Source organism: Meriones unguiculatus, chromosome 1 (assembly GCF_030254825.1).
Source record: "Meriones unguiculatus strain TT.TT164.6M chromosome 1, Bangor_MerUng_6.1, whole genome shotgun sequence".
Lineage (NCBI taxonomy): Eukaryota > Metazoa > Chordata > Mammalia > Rodentia > Muridae > Meriones > Meriones unguiculatus.
This window is the reverse complement of record NC_083349.1, coordinates 192,210,930-192,233,764: the sequence shown is the minus strand read 5'-3', so window position 1 is coordinate 192,233,764 and position 22,835 is coordinate 192,210,930. Positions and strand designations below refer to the sequence as shown.

The 22,835-nt window shown below is 50.9% G+C and overlaps 2 protein-coding genes across 2 annotated transcripts; one reads left to right on the top strand and one right to left on the bottom strand.

The window, feature by feature from the left end:
* Nucleotides 1-2,094: 2,094 nt before the first annotated feature.
* On the bottom strand, nt 2,095-3,025 carry Imp3 (IMP U3 small nucleolar ribonucleoprotein 3). The gene has a single exon (XM_021633567.2). The coding sequence runs from the start codon at nt 2,963-2,965 to the stop codon at nt 2,411-2,413; it is 555 nt and encodes a 184-aa protein (XP_021489242.1). The 5' UTR covers nt 2,966-3,025; the 3' UTR covers nt 2,095-2,410.
* Nucleotides 3,026-8,666: 5,641 nt separating this feature from the next.
* Snx33 (sorting nexin 33) lies at nt 8,667-21,128 on the top strand. Its single transcript, XM_021633563.2, has 2 exons — nt 8,667-12,109; nt 19,262-21,128. The coding sequence occupies exons 1-2, from the start codon at nt 10,636-10,638 to the stop codon at nt 19,513-19,515; spliced, it is 1,728 nt and encodes a 575-aa protein (XP_021489238.1). The 5' UTR covers nt 8,667-10,635; the 3' UTR covers nt 19,516-21,128.
* The last annotated feature ends 1,707 nt before the right edge of the window (nt 21,129-22,835 follow it).

Below are 22,835 nucleotides of genomic sequence, written 5' to 3'. Positions count from 1 at the left end.
CACACATTTAATCCCAGAAATCAGGAGGCAGAGGCAGAGGCAGAGGCAGGTGGTCTACAGAGTTCTCCCAGGACAGCAGAGGCTACACAGAGAAACCATGTCTTGAAAAACTAAAATACCAAAACAGCAACCCGCCCCAAACAAAACAAAACAGAAATCCTTAAGGAGGCATCATCTGTTTTAATCACAGGCTCAGAAGGGCTGATTGAGGAAGGGTTTCTCTGTGTAGCACTGGCTGTCCTTGGTAGAGCTCATTCTGTAAACCAGGCTGGCCTCAAACTCACAGAAATCTGCCTGCTTCTGTCTCCAGAGTGTTGGGATTGAAAGTGTGTGCTCCTACCGCATGGATAAGTCTTAAAAAGAAAAAATATTAAAGGCGTGCAACAACACACCAATCTTTCCCCACCCCCCTTTTTTGGTATATGGGTATTTCACGTGCATATATGTCTATGTACCATGTGCATGCCTGGAAGAGGACATTGGATCCTTGAAACTGGAGTTTCTGGAGCAACAGCTAGTCTTCCTGACTGCTGAGTCATCTCTTCGGTCTTTAATTTGAGACAGTCTGGCTGTGTGGCTGATCCCAAACTTTCAGTTCTCCTGTCACTACCTCCCAAACGCTTAGAGTACATCATACCAGCTCTGCCCAACTTTTTATATAGAATCCAACTGAGACCAATAATTGCTTAGTGATGCTACTGACTTGGAAAATCAGGCTGAGACATTAGCCACATAAAACGGGGTCTAATATTTGGAATCATTTCGTGGTACCTTCCTGATTTGTTTTGCTTAACGTGTTTGTATGAATGCAAATAACATAACACAAATGTGGCGGAGTCAGTTCGCTCCATTCACCAAGTGGGTTCCAGGACTGAATTCAGACTGTCAGGGTGCACAAGCAGCAAGCGCTTTCCCCTGAGCCATCTTGCCTGGCACAAGAATCCCTCCACCTAGCGAAGGAGAAAAAGCACATAAAATCTAAGCCTCATCAGTGCACACCTTACTCTCAGCACTATAGAGTTTGAAGTTTGAAGCTGGAAGATCACTTCAAGTTCCAGACTAGCCTGAGCTACAAATTAAAACCTGTCTCAAAAACACCTCCCTCCAACCAAAAACAAAAAACCTATCTGCTGGTCTTTGCATTCTATTTTGTCTGGGCTGAAACTTGGTGTATTTACCAATTCTATCAATTTATGTTTTTCCTTTTGTTTCGTTTTTTTTTGTTTTGTTTTGTTTTGTTTTTTTGTGTGTGTGTGTGTGCCTGGACAAGGTTTCTCTGGGTGGTCCTGGCACTGTGGATCAGGCTGGCCTTGACTCTGAGATCCGCCTGCTTCATTCAGCCTTCCAGTTGCTCATACCCAGCACTGCCCAGCCCCTTTGCTTGCTTTTGGAGTAGGGGTTCTGAACTCTGAACCCAGGACCTTGTACATAAGACTAAAAACATATTTTACCACTCCTAAAAACATGTGTTTTCAGGAATCTCCTAGGTCACTTGTAACCACTAGATGGCCTAACTACAGGGTGATCATTTCCTTAGGCAAGCAAACACTCCAAGCCTTTAATATGGTATTTCCTGGAGCTGGAATATCAACAGGAAGTCTTGTGGATAAAAGCTCTGCCAAAACATTCATTCCGAGAAAAGGACTGGTAAAGTGACAAATCTGCACAGCTTGTTCAACATCCTGCAGCCTCCAAGTGAGGCTCCTAAGGCAGAACTCACGCCTACAATCCTACTCCTATTAGGTTTCTTGGGCTAGCAAGATCAGTGACATGGCTAGATAGGGCACTAAGTAAGATCAACCAGACAAAAACTAGAAAACTAGCACTTAACAAGGTGGTTGTCAGGTAAATCTTAAAAAAAAAAAAAAGGGCTGGAGAGATAGCTCAGAGATTAAGAACACAAAGGTCCTGAGCTCAACTCCCAGCAACCACATGGTGGCTCATAACCATTTACTGTGAGATCTAGCGCCCTCTTCTGGTGTGCAGGCAGAATGCTGTACAAATGATAAATCTTAAAAAATAAAAAGATGGTCGTCGAGACATCTACTGGCATTTGGAAAGGATTTTTTCAAACGAGGGAATGAACGCTTCACATTCAGGTCACACCACTTTATACAGAGAGTTTATATATATATATATATAAACTGAACTCACATTCTCCATCTCTACACGCCTATTAGATGATAAAGCAAAGAAGGGATAACACTCCTGCTTCTATACCAAAGTTTAAAGCACAAAAAGCTTAATAGTGGCCACGGCAGCACAAAACTGCTTCTTCCTAGTGTCTCCCAAGAAACGGTCACTTCATTATCGGTCCAAATTCTACGAAGACTTCCCGGAACACAGGGGCGGCCCTCCCCACCGCCGGCTCGGCGGGACCTGCGCTGGCGAGCCACGGCGAGAAGGCTCGCTAGGCATCCAGATCAAAGTCATCGCGCTCCTCGTTGTACTCCAGCACGTGCCGCTTGATCTTGGACGAGTCCACCCAAGTGACGAAGTCCTCCATGCTTCGAGTGACGAGAAAGGCGGGGTCGGTGACCACGTCCGGGCCCACGCGGACGTGACCCTGCTCCACGAAGGCCACGGCAGCCTGAAGATGCTGCGCCATGCGTAGCTTGAGCAGCAGCGTAGGCAGGCGGCGGCGGCAGAAGGACGAGGCCGTGACGGAGTCGCAGAGCTCCAGCGAGCCGCGCGTGGGCACCAGGCCCAGCGAGTACAGCTTGTCCAGCAGCGCGGCCGAGGCGCGCACGCGAAACGGGTCGCGCTCGGGCAGGTCGCGCAGGCGCCGCGCCAGCTCGCGCACGGCGCGGCTCAGTTGGTTGTAGCGCGTGTACTCCTCCCGTCGCTGCAGCCCGTACCGCCGCAGGACGCGCAGCTCGTGAAGGTTGTGGTCGGTGACCTCCCAGTTCAGGAAGTCCACCTGCTTCAGCAGCTTCTGCTCGTGGAACTTGAGCTTCCGCACCATGATGGAGGATGGCTGAGAAATCCGAGAGCACGTTCAGATCGCAGCGCAACTTCCGCCTAGCAAGCCCCGCCCGCCCAGGCCCCTGAGCCAATAAAAATAAAGCTGCGGGCCACGCCCCCGTTCTTCATTGGTCCAACTTAGGAACTTCCTGTTTGGAAAGCGGTGGGGGGGAAGGCCAGCGGAAGGTCAGAGAGGCGTGTCCTGGGAAGTAGCACCTTGGAGCATCTTCTAGTGTAGTGGTTTTTTCTTTTTTTGTCTTTAAAGATTCATTTATTTATGTATTTTTATGTATGTGAGTTCTGTGTCTTCATGCACACCAGAAGAGAGCATCAGATCCCATTACACATGTTTGTGTAACACCATGTGGTTGCTGGGACTTGAACTCAGGATCTCTAGGTAGAGCCGTCAGGCCGTGTCTCCAGGCCCTAGATTAGTGCTTTAATAGTTTTATCTCAGATTTCTGTGAATGAAAAGGGTCTACTCCCTCAATAGCTACAGATATCAGTTACCAGAAAGAGAAGTGACTGCCTTTGAGGGGTTTTCTTTGCTAAAAAAACATTGGAACTGGGCAAACTTGGAGGTTCCAACAGCTGAAGAATATTCTCATGCCAGCAAGCATCAGGTCTGTCACTGGAAGTAGCAGAGGGATTTTCTCTGCCAAGTAGTACGGAGCAACACCGAACCTATAATCAGGATGAGGAGCAGCCCTGACATCTGCCTTTTACCTTTTTGAGACAGTGTGCCTCCCTAGGTAGCCCAGGCCAGCAGCCACCATTGAATTCGCTGCAATCCAACGAGCTTCAGCTTTCCAAAATGCTGAGATTATGGGCCACCATGGTCATCTTATTTATTTTATTGAGACAGGGTCTCTCTATGTAGCACTGGCTATCCTGGTACTCTTTATGTAGACCAGGCTGGCCTCAAACAGAAAAATCCACCTACCACTGCCTCCAGATTGCTGGAATTAAAGGCTTGCTTCACCTTTCCTGGCTCTTAACTTTCTTAACTTGTTTTAGAGGCGTTTCTGTGTTACTCAGGCTGGTTTGGAGGTTCTGCGTTTCATCAGTCCTCAGTGATTAATGATACCCACCGACTATGAGAAACTCGGAGTGTAAGTACAAGTCCTAACCCTTTTGTCTGGAAAGGGTGAAGATATCTCAGTCTGGTAAATCCTTGCCCAGAAAGTCCAAAGTTCAAGCAGATCTGCCAGAATAGTTCCTGTATGGATCACAGAAGCAGAACTAAGGCCAGAAATTCCACTAGGTAGATGACAGGTTGGAAACATTTATTAAAAGTCCAAATAATGCCAGGTGCTTTTAAATCCAGCACCATGGAGGCAGGGGCAGATGTATTGCTGTGAGTTTGAGGCCAGCCTGATCTACATAGAGAGTTCCAGGCAGCCAGGGATATATAGAGAAAAGCTGTTTTTAAATCCCTGAAACCTCGTGTTAGAGGAAGAGGAAAAATTACCACAAATTGTCCTCTGGTGTGCGTGCGTACACACAAGTGCACACACACACACAAATAAACAGCATCCCAAGCCCCTAAATGGCAGTCAGAGCCACCTTTTCAGGCAGGAATGATGAGGCTGAGAGATAAAAGTAGGCCAGAGAGTTTAGAGATAGGGGCCTCAATCCATGCCCTCAGTCATGCACCAAAAATGTCCTGACTGGAGACCAGAGAACTGCTGTGTTTGTGGGCTCTGGCCCCTGGTCTGGGCCTATGGCCATGCAGCAGGGCTGTGTGCCTAAGGCCATTCAGATATCCCTGGTCGGGACCGACACCTGAGACCATGTGTATGTCCAAGGGCTGCCCACAGCTCATCCTGCCCCTCACTGGCTAAGGCACTCAGAAGCATAGCAGAGGTGGCCCTGGGGCCGGGGTGGTGGTGGTACTGGTGCTGGTGCTGGTGCTGGTGGTGTTGGGAACAGGTCATGTGACTGGAAAGTAGGCCCCACTCCTCATCAGCTGCAGCGTCTGTGAGCAACACTAGCCAGGGCAGTGCTGGAGAGCTGGTGGGCTGACCAACTCAGCTTCCAGCCAGGCCAGATCCAAGGCCTTGAGTTGGCCCATCTCAACTGTTTTTGATTTTTGCTTGTTTTTTGAGACAGAGTTTTTCTGTTTTAGCGCTGGCTGTCCTGGAACTCACTCTGTAGACCAGGCTGGCCTCAAACTCACAGAGATCCCCGTCTCTGCCTCTCGAACCAGACCAATGACTCACTGCATGAACATTTGCAAGTAAAGTTGTAGGGACAAAAGGGTGTAACTGTGGGACATACAGTGACACACTGCAGCTTCCAAGGCGAGATTTTTTTTTTTGTTTCTTTTTTGTTTTGTTTTCCGTTGAGGGTGAAGTTGCAAGGGTGGAGAAGAGGCACAAAGAGGGTGGAGAACGGGCACAAAGGGACAAGAAAAGAGTGGGGTTAGGGCTCCTGATGTGAAATTCACAAAGAATAAAAAATTTAAAAAATATATAAGAGTTCTTCCTTTTGTTTTTGTTATCTGCCTCTGAGTAAAGGTTATAGGGGTTGTTGCTATGTGACTGAAAGGAAGAGGAGGCAGGTAGGCCAGCTGGACTGATCTACTTCCTCATTTCCCTCCTCCTCATGTCTCATGCTTGTTTCTGCCATTTTAACTCCTGTTTGTTTGGAGACAGAATGTCACCACGTAGTCCTAGTTGGCCTTGAATTTGATTTGCAGACCCGACTAGTTCCAGACATACAGAGATCTGCCTGCCTCTGTCTCCAGGTTGCTGGATTTAAAGGCATGTGCCACCAAGCCTGGCCATGTTAACTGTTTTGGTACTGTGGCCTCAGCTTCTCAAATTCTGGTGTTACAGGTATGCACCACAATGCCCAGCCTCTGAGAAAATATTCGCAAATCTGTGATCACCATTCTAGTTTAGTTGCCCCCCCCTAAAGACCCCAGGGTCACTTTTCACCAGCCTATTGCCCTTGTTCCACTGCAGGTCCTCATTACCGCTTCTTGTGTTACTGCCACACTGCCACTTCCTGGGGCTTCCTTCCCCACTCCTAAACAGCGAAACTCCACTTCATGCCTGGGAGAAAGACGAATCAGGACCCTAGCAGGAAAGAACATGTTCCAATTGGAGGGAAGAAAGGATCCAGCATAGTGATTCATGATCTTAATCCAGCACTTGGGAGACTGAGGCAGGCAGATCTCTGAGTTTGAGGCCAGCCTGATCTACATAGCAAGTTCTGGGACAGCTAAGGCTGCATAGTGAGACTCATCTAAATATATAAAAATAAGAAAGAAAAGAAGGCTAGAGGGGTGGTGTGGCAAGTCAAATGTTTTGGGGCTCAATCTTGAGGACTAGAGTTCCAATCCCACTATGCCCACGTAAATGCAGGGAAGTGTGGTTGTTACAATACGTAAGGAATTGCATGACATGCAACAGGTCGGATACAAACAAGTTTGAGAGACGGGGAGAGGAGTTGGGGCCTGAGTGAGCCATGAGGGTGGAGAGAAAAAGAGGCAGGGAAACAGTGGAAAAGCATGAGAGGAGAGAGAAAGAGAAAAAGGCTACTGGGTCCCCTTTACAGGCCTGGCTCACATCTGGCGGCAGCAGGTGATGATGTCAGAGGTTGCTAGGCAACTTAGAAGCAGGCTATTGGAATGGCATGTATGATAACAGTGGTGGCCCACCTGTAATCTCAGGATGTATGGAAGGCAGAGACTTGACTAGCTGAGTCTGTGGGCTTTGGGCTCAGTTGGGAAAGCCTGCCTCAATAAATTAGACAGAGAGCAATCCAGGAGGGACACTGAAGATCATTTCTGGTCTCTACTTGCATACATACAAATACACAGGACACACATATACATACAAAAAAGTAAGGTTAAAGGAAGGCCATTTTAAGAAAGGGATCCTAGCAGGGTGTGGTGGTACACGCCTGTAATCCCAGCATTCTGGAAGCAGAGGCAGGCATACCTCTGTGAGTTCGAGGCCAGCCTACTCTATAAAGGGAGTCTAGGACAGCCAGGGCTCTGTTACACAGAGAAACTCTGTCTTGATAAACAATAAAACACAACAGTAAAAAAGAAAAGAGATCCTTTTCAAAGAGACGAGCAGGGTGCAGGAAAATCATAACGGTCAGTGCAGTTTCCTAGCAATCATGAGGTGTTACCCTTAGACCTGAGGAGGACCCCTGAAATTTAGTGAGTAGAAGATGGAGGTTCTGGAAACTTCTGTAGGCTGAAAGACTTATTTTTCCTAAGAACTTGGAAAAGAGAGTAGCCCCTAAAAGTTAGGAAAAAAAACAAAACATACATAAGTCTAAGATGGCTGTCATTTAAATGTGTGACTTAAGTGCTTGGAAGCAAAAGAAAGACACTACAGGAAGCAAGCCTGTTATCACAACTACTCAGGATACTGAAGCCAGAAGGACTCTAAAAAGGTGTGTATGAAATACAGAAACCCTTCAAGGCCAGTCTGAGCAACAATGTACTGAGACCTAACTCAAAAGGTAACATTGAGTTCAGTGATACAGTGCTTGCCCAACATGCCTGAGTCCCTAGATTCACTCCGCAGTCCAAACACACACAAAAGGCAATCAAGGTAGTGGGGTGTGTGGGAGTGGCGTTTCCCACACAGTCTGAAGGTATGCCCCGGTATGGTATTTCAATATGAGCCACAAGCCAGGCTCAGGATATGTGAATGTATACCCTTCCTCACCTGCCTTTGAAAGAAAGGCAAGCTGCTGGAATGAAGGTGACTCTCCTCACAGAGCCCAAAAGCCAACTGAGTAAGGCATGTGGTAAAGAGCAGGCAGCCAGAGCTTTGGTAAGTTCTTATTTGGTGGCCTGGTACTCACTATGATGGCCACAAATTTAGGATCCTCTTGCATCATCTTTATAGGGAGTCAAATTCAGATTTTACCAACGAAAATGAACCTTGGGAATCATGTTCCTCAAAAAAGCCAAAAGTGGCAATCTTTAGCAGCACTAATTTATACCAGCTAATCTGCAATAGGAGTGGGGAGTAAGAAGCTCCAGCCAGAGGGCTAAACAAGGCTCCAGTGCTCACCATGGGAAAGGGTCTGGGCTCAAATCTTTGTCTGACCTCAGACATCTCCAGGAGGAAAAGGAGGTCCTCCCCGCGCCTTGCCCCCGCGACGGGGTTTCTCTGTGTAGCCCTGGCTGACCTAGAACTCACTCTGTAAACCAGGCTGGCCTCAAACTCGGAGATCCGCCTGCCTCCGCCTCCACTGCTGAGGACGTCCTAGATGTGCTCCACCCAGGCTGGCAAAGCGCCTTCCCAGGCGTCTTCTCTGGCCACACTAGGCAGGAACATCTCCTAAGACACTTACGAGCCTCCAGAAGATAAGCAGTTTCTTTGTTTTCTTTGCGGTCCAGGGGCTTGGCAAATTATCGGTACTCGGTAAATCTGTTGTTTGAAATACCTAACTTGTTGAAATCAGACAGGCTGTGTGAATTAAAGACCAGAGGGGCACGGAAGCAATGATGCGCTGTTTGCTCTAAACTTCAGTACAATTCCCGTCTTAATCAGAGTTCACCTCGTTTTGTATAAACCGGAGAGTCGTGGAAAATGGAGGCTATCTTCCAGATCCATTCCTCTCTCCTTGCTGCCGCTGGCCAGAATGGAAGATCCGGCTCCCGCGAAAGGACAAAGCAACTCAGAACCCGCCCAGGGCTAAGCTTGTCACTTGTCACTTCAGAAGTATGTGGTCCTGCGCAACTCCCCAACCCCCACACTTAAGAAAGCTGCCCAACGCAGGGGTGCTCCTCGCCCTATCAGGTTCACAGCACCGGGTTTCGCATAGCGGGACACCAGGGCCGCAGTTTGCTGCCCCCCGCCCCCTCCGAGAACAATCCCGGAGCTGTGCTAGCCCCGAGACTGACCCGAGAGCGCGAGACGGGACAGGAGGCTGGGAAAGGGGAGTCCGCAGCACTGCTCCCCGGCAGCCCGCGCCGTTCTCCTAGCCTCGGGCCCCCTCCTCGCCACTCCGCGCTCTGCAAACTTTCGGAGTTTTCCTGCACTTGCGTCACGGAAAAGGCAGGCGGGTGACCGAATCCAGGAGGCGAAGCCTGGTGGCGGCTGGCGAGCTCCCCCGCGTGGCGCTCCAACCCGGGCGAGAGGTGGCTCCCCGCTCCCGCACCTCGGCTGCTGAAAGCTCGCAGCTCGCGACTCCGGGGTCCATTTTCTGGATCCCCGTCGCCCGGACCGAACCTGCGCGAGGGAGGGCGCCCGCCTAGAGAAAGGAGGGCGGAAGGCCGGAGGTGGTACCCTGGCGCGGGAGGGCGGAGCCGCGCGCTCGCTGCCCCGCCGGGACGCGCGGAAGTGCGGTGGAGTTTGCTCAATTCCCTAGCCTGCTTTCCCTCTTTCATACCTCCCTCTTTCTCTCCACCCCTCACCTCCCCTACATTTTTCCCCTCCTTCCTCGAGACGCCACCTCCTGGACTCCTTTCTTTCTTTTTTTTTTTTTGGTTGGGGCGGGGGGGGGGTGCGGTGTTTGTTTGTTTTGGATCTGGCTGCCCACTGGCAGCGCTGAGGGGCTGCAAGTGCGGGGTAAGGTGGCTGGGGCTCACCTCGTCCCCCTCAGGCCGGATCCACAGGGCATCGCGGAGAACGAACCGACGGACGGACGGTAGGACAAACAGCCGGCCACGCCATCTGTTCGACGGAGCGGAGCCTCCGTCTACCAACTACTGTTGAGTGTTCCCTGGCACAGCAGTGGCGGGGTGGTGATGGTGGAGATTTCCACCAGCGTTACTTCTGGACAGGGGTTCTGGGACTCCGATCCGGGTCAGCTTCGTACTCCGAAACTGCCGAGGAATTAGGCAAACAAAAGAGGCGGGGGGGCGGGGGGGAGAGAAGAGGCCAGAAGTCCTCTTAGCAGCTTGTCGCGCCCCCTTGCTCTCTGGGGTGGGGGCTGGCCACTTGCAGGGCGAGAAGAGGGCACCAAAGCAGAAGAGACTGGGTCGCACCCCGTAGGTCCAGTAGTTATCGGCCGGTTGTGCAAGCTTTGGCCCTTGTTTTCCTGGCCTGGCTCGTTTGGAGGCCGGACACATCCACCCTTGGAATTGGTTCAGGACTCTGCTGTTATTCTCCTTGCCCCTCTTGGATTTTCTGGATTCTTGAAGACGCGGTGGCCTTCAAGAGGAGGAGAGAAGAGAGGAAGGAGCAGATCTTCAGAGGAATGTGAGAGCCTCCCAAAGCCGGAGCAGCCAGTAGGAGCTGGGAGCCAGGACAGGCAGAACCTTGCCTGCATTCCTGGGACCGTGGTCTGCGGGTGATTCTCTTCTGTTGTACAACATTGTTCTAGTCCAAAGTGTCCGTCTGTCGTTTTCTTGTTCTAGCAGAGCTGGTTTCTCCAGGTCATTTGACCTTTCTATTTGGTGTGAGAGGAGGGAGAAAACTCTCTCCTTCTCAGGGGCTGCAAGGGAGAGGAGAAAGACTGTGGCCATGATCAACCCCTCCCTGCTTACAGGCAGATACCCCAATGCCCGATAAGGCAGTTTCTAGACCATGGACATTTCTTTGAAGAGAAGGCAGCTAGACAGCACCTGTGCATGCTGAGTCGGGTGTACTGGACTTTTGAGCTGCAAGTATATTTTTGGATATCCTGATGAGCATCCTGGGTCTGGGCAAGACGTTTTCTTCCCAGTCGTGACCTGACAGTAGCTTAGCCATGGCACTGAAAGGCCGAGCCCTCTATGATTTCCACAGTGAGAACAAGGAGGAAATCAGCATCCAGCAGGACGAAGACCTGGTTATCTTCAGTGAGACCTCCCTGGACGGCTGGCTGCAGGGTCAGAACAGCCGCGGGGAGACAGGGCTCTTTCCTGCTTCCTATGTTGAGATTGTCCGGCCTGGCATCAGCACCAACCATGTGGACTACTGCACCAGCGCCGCAGGCTCCCTGGGCACCCAGGTGAGTTTGTATAACAGCCCAAGTATGGCTGGTCCGGCCAGGAGTGGTGGGGTCAGTGGCTTCCTCTCAAACCAAGGAAGCTTTGAAGATGATGACGACGACGATGACTGGGATGACTGGGATGATGGCTGCACGGTGGTAGAAGAACCACGGTCTGGTGGCCTGGGTACCAACGGGCACCCTCCACTAAACCTCTCCTACCCGGGTGCCTACCCCAGCCAGCATATAGCTTTCCGACCCAAGGCACCCCTGGAAAGGCAGGACAGTCTAGCATCCGCCAAGCGGGGCAGTGCAGTGGGACGGAACCTCAATCGTTTCTCATGCTTCGTGCGCTCTGGAGTGGAGGCCTTCATCCTTGGTGATGTGCCCATGATGGCCAAGATTGCCGAGACATACTCCATCGAGATGGGGCCTCGAGGCCCCCAGTGGAAGGCCAACCCCCACCCATTTGCCTGCTCCATAGAGGACCCCACCAAACAGACTAAATTCAAAGGCATCAAAAGCTACATCTCCTACAAGCTCACGCCCACCCATGCTGACTCCCCCGTTTACCGGCGCTACAAACACTTTGACTGGCTCTATAACCGCCTCCTGCACAAGTTCACGGTCATCTCAGTGCCCCACCTGCCTGAGAAGCAGGCCACGGGCCGCTTCGAGGAGGACTTCATCGAGAAGCGCAAGCGAAGGCTCATCCTCTGGATGGACCACATGACCAGCCACCCTGTGCTGTCCCAGTATGAGGGCTTCCAGCACTTCCTCAGCTGCCTGGATGACAAGCAGTGGAAGATGGGGAAACGCCGGGCGGAGAAGGATGAGATGGTGGGTGCCAGTTTCCTGCTCACCTTCCAGATCCCCACAGAGCACCAGGATCTGCAGGATGTAGAAGGCCGGGTAGATGCATTCAAGGCCTTCAGTAAGAAGATGGATGACAGTGTCCTGCAGCTGAGCACCGTGGCGTCAGAGCTGGTGCGGAAGCACGTGGGAGGCTTCCGCAAGGAATTCCAGAAGCTAGGAAGTGCCTTCCAAGCCATTAGCCATGCCTTCCAGATGGATCCTCCCTTTAGCTCTGAAGCCCTCAACAATGCCATTTCTCACACCGGCCGGACCTACGAAACTGTTGGTGAGATGTTTGCTGAACAGCCCAAGAATGACCTCTTCCAAATGCTTGACACACTGTCTCTCTACCAAGGCCTGCTCTCCAACTTCCCTGACATTATCCACCTGCAGAAAGGTAAGCCCTTCCCCAGTGCGGTGTTCTGCTGCTCCCTGGGAATACGGGACAGCCTGTACTAGGATGAACAGTTAGCTCCTCACGCTTTCCTGTCTCCGTCTCTGTCTCCTTCACTAGCTCAACAAGTGTATTGAGATGGCTCTCTGGAGAGGGCTTTGTAGGCAGAGGAATAGTGTGGACAGCTTTGGTTGTTGTTCTCACTGAGCTCTTTGTATACTTGTCCATTCTGGGTTTTTTTTATTTATTTTTATTTTTTTTTTTGTTTTTCTGTGTCTCATTTACATCATCATGTATGAAACACCCTCTGGGTTCTGGGAATACAGAGGTAACTAGGTCTCATGTCTTGCCTTGTATGAACCCACGGGGTCCAGGAGGACCAAGACACAGACACAGGTAAGAGCACACTCAGGTTGTCTTTTCCATCTCGTAGGCTCACTCCTACCTTCGCAGCATCTGAGCCCAGACTCCCCCTCTGCCCTGTCTGCTAGCCACTATCAGTGCAGGAGGATCTCTGTCCTCGTTTTTTGCAGATGAAGAAGTCTGCGTCCACAGCAGATTGGTTGCACACGAGTCTGTGCCTCAGCTGGGACTATCCCTTCCTCCTTCCAGCTCCCCAAGGACACATTCGTGTTGGCAGCCTCCCAGGCTCATCATGTTTTCAGTTCTTATGGCCCTCTGTGTGGGGGAGAGACAGGATGAGCCCCTGCCTGTTGCTGCTGGAACTGTTAAGGAACTGCCAGCGAAGTGACTCATCCTGGGTCACATGGGGCACTAAGCTGGGCAGGGGGGGCATATAACCAGGGGTCCAGGGCCCTGTTCACGTGGGCCAATCTATCTCCCCTTTTCAAGCCGGGCTTCTCTCCTGTAAGGGCTCTTCAGGGCCAGAGTCCTGGGACTTAGTGAAAGCAGATGTCAAGACAGAGGTGTGGCCCTCCCTGGGGCTAGTAACTCAGGAAGAATATATGCAGGGCGTGGGGCTGGCTTCCAGGACCCTGGGTTCTGAGGTCAGGAAGTTTTACTCTGGGCAGCCCTCTGGCTTGAGTGTAGGGAACAGCAAACAATGTCTCCTCCCATCCCCAGGCCCCTGTCCTAATCAGGAAGGTGGCTGCCAGACAGACTCTAGCTTCCAGGCAGCTTTCCCCCTTCACCTTCTTTACCTCTTTTGTTTGCTGAACCCTCACATCTCCACCTACCTTTCTCCTCCTTTCAGCCTCAGGGATTCAACGCCTGAGTTCTAGCCCAGCTTTGCACCCAGTTTGCCTTGTATCTCTGGTTAGGAAGGGCCTTTACTTCCCTGGACCTTTATTTCTTAGGCCTTTGAGGTAGAGGCTTCTGGGGAAAGCCTGCCCTCTGCCTCTGGCTGCTTCCATAGATCTCTGGCTTTGCACTCAGGGCAGAGGAGATGGCTGGTAGCAGGGGCCCAGCCTGGCAGGGCTGGTGCCTCCCTGTGCAGAAGTGGAGCCACACAGTGTGTTGGGCCTGGGAAAGCTGGTTCGACCAGCTCCTTGGATGGCATGTTTTTGTGTGGGCAGTAAGAGGCTGGGCACAATGATTAAACAGCTGCTCCGACTCAGTGGCTAGAGACTCTCACCTAGGCTGGAGCTGGGTCAATAGGGCAGCTGTATGTCCACACACTCGGTGCCCCCGGGCTTTCATGCAGGAAGAAGGGAATAAAGCTACGTTGTCCGTTTTCTCTCCAGTAGACAGAAAGGTAGGAAAGGCCATGTCTCATTCTCCACTTGAGATGTTTCTTAGAGCCAGGGCAGCTGGGGAGACCTGAAGCCTGAAAGCAGGTGCTTCCTTTCACTTCCTTCACTTCCCTGATCATCCAGCCCCTCTGTAGTGCAAGTCCTCTTCCTCTAGGTTCTGAGCTCTGTCCTGAGTCTAGAGTGACGGAGAGAGGAGAGCCTGGAGTTGGTCTAAGAACCGGGCAGGCTTTGGAAACTGCAGCTTGAGAGCATCCTGTTGACCAGCCTTGCGGATAGAGTGTTTCCTCAGAGACAGTAACAGGACTTTTGGTCCTGGATCCCAGGATTCTGGCTAGCCCATCTAGACATTTGAACAAAGGGTGAGCATGTAAGGGAACAGTTAGGGGAGGCCCAGGCTAGGGAAACCAGGCTTGAAGGGACCTCACCCGTGAGGTGACCTTGGAGAGTTTTCTCCCCTCAGTCTCCATGCTGATGTGACATGGAGGCTGACTGGAGCTGAGTTCAGCTCAGCAGCCTGTTATGCCCATGTGGACATTTGGGGGAAGAAAGGCCTAGTAATGGTTATCCTGTCACCAAAAAAGGGTGTAGTGACTGCCCAGAGCAAGCCAGGACCCAGGATCCTCTCCTAGGAGTCGGCAAGGTCAGCGATCAATCTTAAGCCCATATCACTAAGTAGCTGGTGTGGCCCCTTAAATTTCTCAGATAAGCAGCGTAGATAGATACAGAGGCCAGGTATGTTGGAATCTGCTCCATCAGGCAGATGGAGGAGGGAACTTCCCAAGAACTGGACAGTTGGGGTCGATGATACAGAAGGGGAAGGAAGCTTGGGCTGAATACTCTAGCATCACTTCAGTTTCTGTGCTTTGTGAACCTGAAGCAGGCCTGGGACTGCAGAGCTATCCTTGAGGGACCATGGAGCTTACGGTTTGGCTAAAACAGGGTAGTCCCTGTAGGTGCAAGCTCTTGAGTAGGGAGGGTACGGATAGGTTTAGCCTATGTAAACCTTTTTTTAAACCTAAGCAAGCAGCAGCTGCTTCCCTCTTCCTCCTCCTTTAGCTTTGTTTTTAACTATGTGTATTGGGGTGTGTGTGTGTGTGTGTGTGTGTTGGGGTATGTGCACATGAGTGAGGGTACCCACAGAGGAGGGTATTGCATGCACTGGAGCCACAGTTATGGGCAGTCGAGGGCTGCCAACTGAACTCTGGTCCTTTGCAAGAGCAACAAGTGTGCTTAACTATCTCTCCAGCTCCAGCTGCTGCTTCTCCTCCTCCTCCTCTTTTGAGACAGGGTCTTGTTTTGTACTCCAGGCTAGATTCAAACTCCATCTTTCTGCTTCAGCCTCCTGAGTGCTAGAACAGGCATGTGCTACTGGTCTTGGTCTGCCTAGGCTACTTTATTTTTAAAATATCTTGTTGATTCTTTGAGAATTCCACACAGCATGGGGATTGTATCCACCCCTCACTCCAATTCTTTCCAGATGCACCACCACCCTACTCCCCCTTTTATGTATTTATTTATTTGAGACAAGTTCTCATTATATAGCCTGGAACTCTATGTAGACCAGGCTGGCCTCAGACTCTGTCTCCTGAGGACTGAGATTAAAGGCGTGCACCACCACCCAGTCTCACTTGTTTTCTTAAATAACTTACCTAGTTGTGCTGCTTTTGTCCTCATGCTGGGTGTGGGTGTAGGCCATCCACAGCGGAGGTGGCCTACTTCTTTCTTTCTTTTCTTTTTGTTTTTTGAGAAAGGTTCTCAAAAGTGAAGTAGGCCTCAAAAACTGGACCTTGCTATGTAGTCAAGGATGACCTTGAACTCCTGATCCTCTTGCCTCTACCTCTCATGTACTAGGATTACAGATACATGTTACCACAGGAACCCTTTGTGTGCTTTTAAATTTTGTTTTGTTTGAGATAGTGTTTTGTTTTGTTTGAGACAGAGTCTCATTACGAAGCCTAGGCTGTCCTAGAACTTAAGGCCTCCAACAACCCACCTGCCTCTGCCTCCTGAGTGCTGGGATTAAAGGTGCGCTCCACCACACCTGGACCTTCTAAGGTTCTATAACAGAGACTTACCTTGCCATGAGTCACCATGAGCTGGTAAGGCTGGTAACTGCTGTGAGTCCTTGGAAAGAAAAACAGTTTGCAGCCTGGGGAGATGGCTCAGTGGGTAATGCAATTGCTATATAAGTATGAGGAACTGAGCTTACATCCCTAGAACCCTTGCAGAAGCCGGGCTCAGTGGTTAAACATAGTATTTCTTTGGGGCAAAGGAAAGTAGAGACAGTAGAACTCCCAGGGCTTTGTGCTTGGCATGTACAGCAGCAAACAATAAAGAAGGGATTGTCTCAAGCAGAGTAGAAAGTGATGACTGACACCCAACATCACCTTCTGACTGCCACATATGTACCATGGCACATACATCCCTACTCTCACATGAACATGCGTGCACACATACATGTATAAGATGTGTTTCTATCATACACACATGTATGTGCACACATACATGAAGGCAGTTTGCATAGCAAAGCATAAAGCATTCTGGGTCCTGGTGTGTGGCAGGAGTAGGCCTTGGCACTTCATGGGTATTCAATTGGACCTGTAGAGCTGGTGGTGTTATTGTCCCACTTTACAGATGTACGAACTCTTAGAGCAGTTTATGAAGAGCAGTTTTCAGCAGCATCACATCGTACACCATCTGTTCCATTTAACAAAGGGGACACTTGCAGCCCAGCCAGAGCGATGGTTCTCTGGAGATGTGACAGCTGGTACTAGGACTCAGGCCTGGCCCTAAATTTAGAACAGGTAGTTTTAAGTAGGGGAAGGTATGAAAAATGCCTGGGACCCTGGGGCTCTGCAACTAATAGGTTCTAAGTCCTCATTCCTGGGATCTAGTATGCTAAGGCAGGAGGCAAACCTTGAGGGTCTCAAATTGAGTCCAAAATGGAACGTAGAAGTATTCTTGACAGGCACACCTGCAGCCTGCTCAGGTGGGACTCCTTAGCTTTCACTGGTCTTGGCCCAAGAATTGAGTCACCAGGTGAGGAAATGATGCTGTCTCATTTTTCTGTTGCTGTGATGGGGCACCATGACCAAGACAACTTATAATGGAAAGACTTTATTGAGGCTCACAGTTCAGAGGGATAGAGTTCGTGACCATCATGGTGGGGAGCATGGTGCTGGAGCAGTAGCTGAGAGCTCACATCTCCTTCATAAGCATATGAGAAAGAGAGAGAGAGAGAACTCGCTGGGAACTGCGTGGACTACACATATAACACACTTACTGCAATGAGGCCACACCTTCTAATCCTTCCCAAAGAGTTCCACCAACTGGAGTGTGGAGCAGGAAGGCAGGTGATAATTGAGGGAAGGTGTCAGAAGGTCTGAACGAGATGAAAGCTGGGGCTGCAGGTTGTGGGTGCCGTGGAAGCATCTCTCTAAATTTGAGTATTGTATGAAATGCCACTAGCAGCCATTTAGCCCTGCTCTTGTTGGCTGATGGAGAGGGCGTCTCTGATAAAGGCATCTGGAGTTATTTCCAGCATCCAGAGCCCTGGCAGATAGGAAATGCCCAGTCAGTACATTTGAACACTTGTGAAGACTTCAGCGGAAATTAGAAGAGTGCCACGTAGAAGAGGTAGCATAGGCCGGGGATGTATGCAGACCCTGAACAAGACCCTGGGTTCAGTCATGTGTTTGAGGTCAGCTTGGTCCACATGTGACCTGTCTGAAACATAAAACAGAACAAAACAATGGACAATCAAAACAAAAGAAGGGCTGGAGAGATGGTCCAGCAGTTAAGAACACTGGCTGCTTTTCCCCAGGACCTGGTACAACTCCTAGCACCTACATTGTGGCTCACAGCTCTCTATAACTCCATTTCCAGGGAATCTTATGCCTTCTTCTAGCCTCCAAGGGCACCAGGCACATACATGATGCATAGACATACATGTAGGCAAACACTCAGACACATAAAATGGTAAATTTTAATAAACTAGAAAGGACTAGAGAAGTGGATGAGTAGTTAGGGGGTGTGCTGCTCTTACAGAGTGCCCAAGCTCAATTCAGTACCCATGTCAGGTGGCTCACAATTGCCTATAACTCCAGGGGGGGCTCCAGAGGGATCTGATGTCTCCGGCCTCCGTTGGCACGCACACGTACCTACCCTCCTCCTCAACATACAAACAATAAAAAATGAAGTCAATCTTAAAAAAAGAAAAGAAACCAACAAAAGGAAAAGTAGCACGAGGGCTCCCTTGCCCTGGGGACTCCCTTTTGTCCTTTGAAGAGTGAGTGCCAGGCACGCACACACACTTGCACACACACACTCGCTCCTCTTCTTAGCAACTGGCTTAAAGGCAAAGTTAGTCAAATGCCTTCTATTCAGAACTGAATCCATTAACTGTTTGTTGATTCATCATCCCAGGGCTTCCAGATGAAGGCCTCTGCACAGGTTTGTCCCTTTCTATGACCATCTGTCACCTGTTTATCATTGCAGTCTCTGGTTCCAAGGGGACAGGGGTGAGGAGTGGGCAGGGCTTGTGTGTAAGGGAGACATACCAGGTGGCCTTTTAAAGTGTCCTTTTAGAATCAGCAGTAGAACAACAGGCTGGGGATGGGAGGCGTTCTGCCTGGGGCGCTGGGGAGACTTTGGTGGAGAAGTGAAACGTGCTCTAGGCCTTGAATTATGGATAGGGATCCAGCCGGCAGAGGGAAGGCAGGAAAGAACTGGGAGGGCTGGATGGATGTGGTGTCTTTGTGGAAGTCACATGTGCAAGAGCCAACTCCCAGAGGCCTCCTAGGCCGGGGACTGGGTGTAGGCTGTCATCTGCAGGCACTGAAGAGCCAGGCACGACATCCAGCTTAGGAAATATCTTTGGATGCTCTGAGATAGAATCTCAAATCAGGGAGATGTCACTGTCACGGCAACTCAGGGATGAGATGAGTCAGTTCAGCAGATGTGTCCATGTCTGGGCCAGGCCTTGTGGGAACTGGGGACACAGAGGAACATGACAGTCCCTGAACTCACTCAGCTAACAACTCAGGGGCAGCCAGGCAGCCAAAGTGTGATAACTAAGACAGAAGGTGTTGGGAAGCCTCGGAGGTCATAGGGCACACTTTGGAAGAGAGAGACCAAGGCTAGATAGACAGTGAGACCTCTAATGCTTTGATGGAGACAGCCAGGAGCCTTTTTATTTTCCCTTCGAGACAGAGTTTCTCTGTGTAGCCTGGGCTGTCCTAGACTCACTTTGTAGACCAGGCTGTCCTTGAACAGAGATCCACCTGCCTCTGCCTCCCAGAATGCTGGGGTGCTAGGAGTGAAGTCTTAATGGATCCAGTAGGACTGTCGATCCCTGTTGTGCGACTAGAGGGATGGATGTAGGGGGAAGTGAATGATGGAGATCCAAGCCCTAACTTGCCTGTCCTGTGTTTTGTCCTGCCAGGTGCCTTTGCCAAGGTGAAGGAAAGCCAGCGCATGAGTGATGAGGGCCGCATGGCTCAGGAAGAGGCAGACGGCATTCGCAGGCGCTGCCGTGTAGTAGGTTTCGCCCTGCAGGCCGAGATGAACCATTTCCACCAGCGCCGAGAGCTTGACTTCAAGCATATGATGCAAAGCTATCTGCGCCAGCAGATCCGTTTCTACCAGCGGGTGGGCCAGCAGCTGGAGAAGACCCTCCACATGTACGACCACCTCTGACGGGCTCTCACCACGCACGCAGGCTCTCCCTACCCAGACCCTGTCACTGCCGTCCACCCCGCTCCAAGCCTCCCTGACACCAGCAGTGGCTCGGGAGCCCTGGTGTGGGTGAGGTGAGTGTACCCCCGGAGTAGTCCTCCCTCACTTTAGAGATGGGTGAATGGAGAGAAGAGCCCTCTGAGCCAAAGCTTGGGCTGCTGGTCAGCCCCTAAAGATCGAGCTTCTCTGGAGCCTATTGTGCACGCTCAACTGGCCACTCCACCCTGTTCATTCCGTGGACTCCATAGATTGCTGTGGCCTTGACTGAGACATTGCTGACCAAGGCTGGAATGGAATGGGCCTGTCCCGGAAGAGCCACTTCTCAAAGTGGATATCAGACAATGGAGTATGGCAGATAACGCTTAAAGAGTCATGGAAACTCCTCAAAGGACCACAGAGCTCTGCTGGTCAGGGGACACTTCATGGAGTAGACGACATTCCAGCAGTATCTTGACAAATTACAAGGACCTACAGAAGACAGTAAATGGAGTGAAGGGGATTTGGGGAGAGGATGGATGTAGCCCTTTCTTAACATTCCCGAGCAAGTTTGGTGCCCTCTCTGTGGGTTCTGATCTATATGACAGAGGGAAGGGATCATCATCGCTCCATGGTCCCTGGCTTTCCCTGCCCTACCCATGCCTCTGCAGGAGGGACTGCAGGCCATCTCCCTCCTGTAGGCCTTGGGCTCCCCTCTACCTTGGTTGGGGGACCCCTTTACTTTTCCTTGACTGGGGGACCATGCAGCAGCCTTCCCTTCTCTAGGCTTAAGGTGCTCAAGCCACAGAGCACGGAGCCCTGGTTGTGTCTTTCTGGAGGGAACTCTCAAAAGCTGCCAGCAGTAAGTGCTCAGTCTCCTAGCAGGGCCAGGTCCCGAGGACCTTTATTTTTGTGGCTTAGTCTTCTCAAAACATTCTCATTGCACAGTGGGAAATCTGACAGAAACAAACCGGGGCTCTTGCCCCCCTGTGTGGCCAGACTCACTGGTCGGGTTGCCCTGTCACTCACCTATGTTTACATCCTCCGGGAGTTACTGCCCCCTACCCCACAGGCCAGAGTGTGGCCCAGCATCATGTTGGCAAGTGACCCTGCTCCCCTTGCCTTGCTGGGAAGCCGTGATCTGCTCCTGGGTCCTGCTGCTTGACTCTCCTTGATAAACCTTTTAATGTAACAGAAGCACAGCCTTTTCTTTTTGAATCCTGAAAGCAGTGAGAGTTGGGGGGAGAAGAGAACCCAAACTGCCCCACTGGACTAGATTCAGTGATCTTAGTGGGTCTAAAACTTAATTCATAACACAGAAACACAGGAGCAGGCCTGTGCATTTGGGGGTGGGGGTGCTCACGGAGGCCAGAGGTCAACGTTGGGTGTCTTCACTTGCTTTCTGCCTTATTTTTTGAGCTTCTCTTTGAGGTAGGCTGGCTGACCAGTGGACTCAAGAGATCCTCTCATCACTGCCTCCCCGGTGCTGGGATTACAGGCGAGCAGTATATATGAAGTCTTGGTTGGCCAGGAAGTCACAGAGATCCGCCTGCCTCTGCCTTCCAGTTCTGTGATTAAAGACATGTGGTCAAGTCTGAGCTCTGGCTTTTTACTTGTGTAGATGGTAGGGATTTGAACTCAGGTCTTCATGCTTATGCTGCAAGCACTTTACTGACCAAACCGAATTGCCAGCCCCTCCCCATCTCCAAAATGGGTGAGGTCCTGTGCAGGGGTTCCAGGTGTCATAGTCTTCGTGATAAGGACTGTAAAAGAGTATGAGCTTGTGCCCAGCATAGTCTCAGGTGATGCCTGACCTAGGGAGCTGTCCCTGGAAAGCTCCGCTCCAGCTCAGGGGAGGCAGAGACTTGGTCAGTCTTGGGTGCTCAGCCCTGCAGAGGCTCCCATTATAGAACTCAAAGAAGACTCATCTCTGTGCCCATGAGAGTGCCCTCATGACTGGGCATAATTGTGTCATGTATGGAAAGAGCACGGATGAACTGATCCTCTTTCAGAAGCAGGGGGTCTCAGGGTGGGGGTTTTCCAGGGTCAGCTTCACCAAGAAGGGTTTTGGTCAGATCAGAGTCTCAGGAGCTCATGGCAGGGGGTGAGGAATGGGCCTCATTTAGGCCATAGTGTCCCTACAGGAACTTTTGGAAAGGGGCCTCTTGGCTCTGGGTCAAAATTAGGTCAGATTTGGGACTTTCTGAGGAATTTTCCCCTCCCTGCCTGGCTTCATTTTTCCTACTGTTAAAGGAACTAACCTCTCACTTGTAACCTTTCGTCAGCTTTGACCTCCACATAGTTTTCTGTAGAGAAGGTTTTGAACATGGTTGGGGGGATGGCTTCTTCCTGAGCCCCTCTGGAATGTTCCTCTTAACCCAGGATGCCTGGAAAGCCCCCTGCTAACATAACGTTTCCTGCCCGAAGGAATAGCCTTGCCCTCCTGTGTCCCTCTGCTGAGAAGGAACCACCTCCCATTCCTGTAATCGTGACTGTGGATTCTCAAAAGGGCTTGAACCTAGGAGAAGAATCAGAGAGTGAGGGCTAGAAGCCAGGCGTACTGGTGCACACCTTTAAGCCTAGCGCTCTGGAGGCAGATGTAGATGGATCTTTGTGGGTTGGAGGCCAGCCTACTCTAAGGAGTGAGACACTGTCTGAAAAAGAAAACAAGAAATATAAAGAAAGACAAAGTGAAGGCTAGAGATAGACCAGACTCCAGGTAATATCAAGGTCTCTGACTGGTAGCAGGTGTATGGGGCATGGGGATTTCACAACTGCTGTCTCTGGTTTCTTTCTGTCCGTATGTAGGGGCGGAACGTGTCATCATCCTGAGCTACTGAGAGTATCCCCCAGCAGGAGACTGAGGGAGGGGGTAGGCATGCTGTGGTGACAGGGCTTGTTGGCCTTAGTCACTTGCTGGGCAGATGTTCAGACTGAGCTGGGCCCAGCTGCCTCTAGTTTCCTCTCTCACTTTGCTCTGAGAGGGTTGGAAAACAAGGCCTCTCTTTCTGTCCTGAGCAGCTACCAGAACCTGGGATGGGGGTTGGGACTCCTGGGTTCCCAATCTTGGCCCAGCCCTGGAAAAGGAGTCTGCTTTGTGCGTCTGTAGAGATGGGGGATGGAGGCCAACCTGAAAGCCTGCATCCTGCCCCCGCTAGGATACAGGATTGCTGTGGGTCTCTGTGCCATGGCTGTGGCTCTGAGCCTCAGACATACTCCCTTGGTGTGGATGTCCCGCCACAAACACAAATGCACACAGCCGTACCCTTGCCCAAAGGCTGCACGTGACCGCTCACACACATGAG

Coding starts and splice junctions, on each gene's coding strand:
- Imp3 (XM_021633567.2), bottom strand. CDS start 2,965: ATGGTGCGGAAGCTCAAGTTCCACGAGCAGAAGCTGCTGAAGCAGGTG.
- Snx33 (XM_021633563.2), top strand. CDS start 10,636: ATGGCACTGAAAGGCCGAGCCCTCTATGATTTCCACAGTGAGAACAAG. Junction 12,110..19,261: donor CATTATCCACCTGCAGAAAG/GTAAGCCCTTCC, acceptor TTGTCCTGCCAG/GTGCCTTTGCCAAGGTGAAG.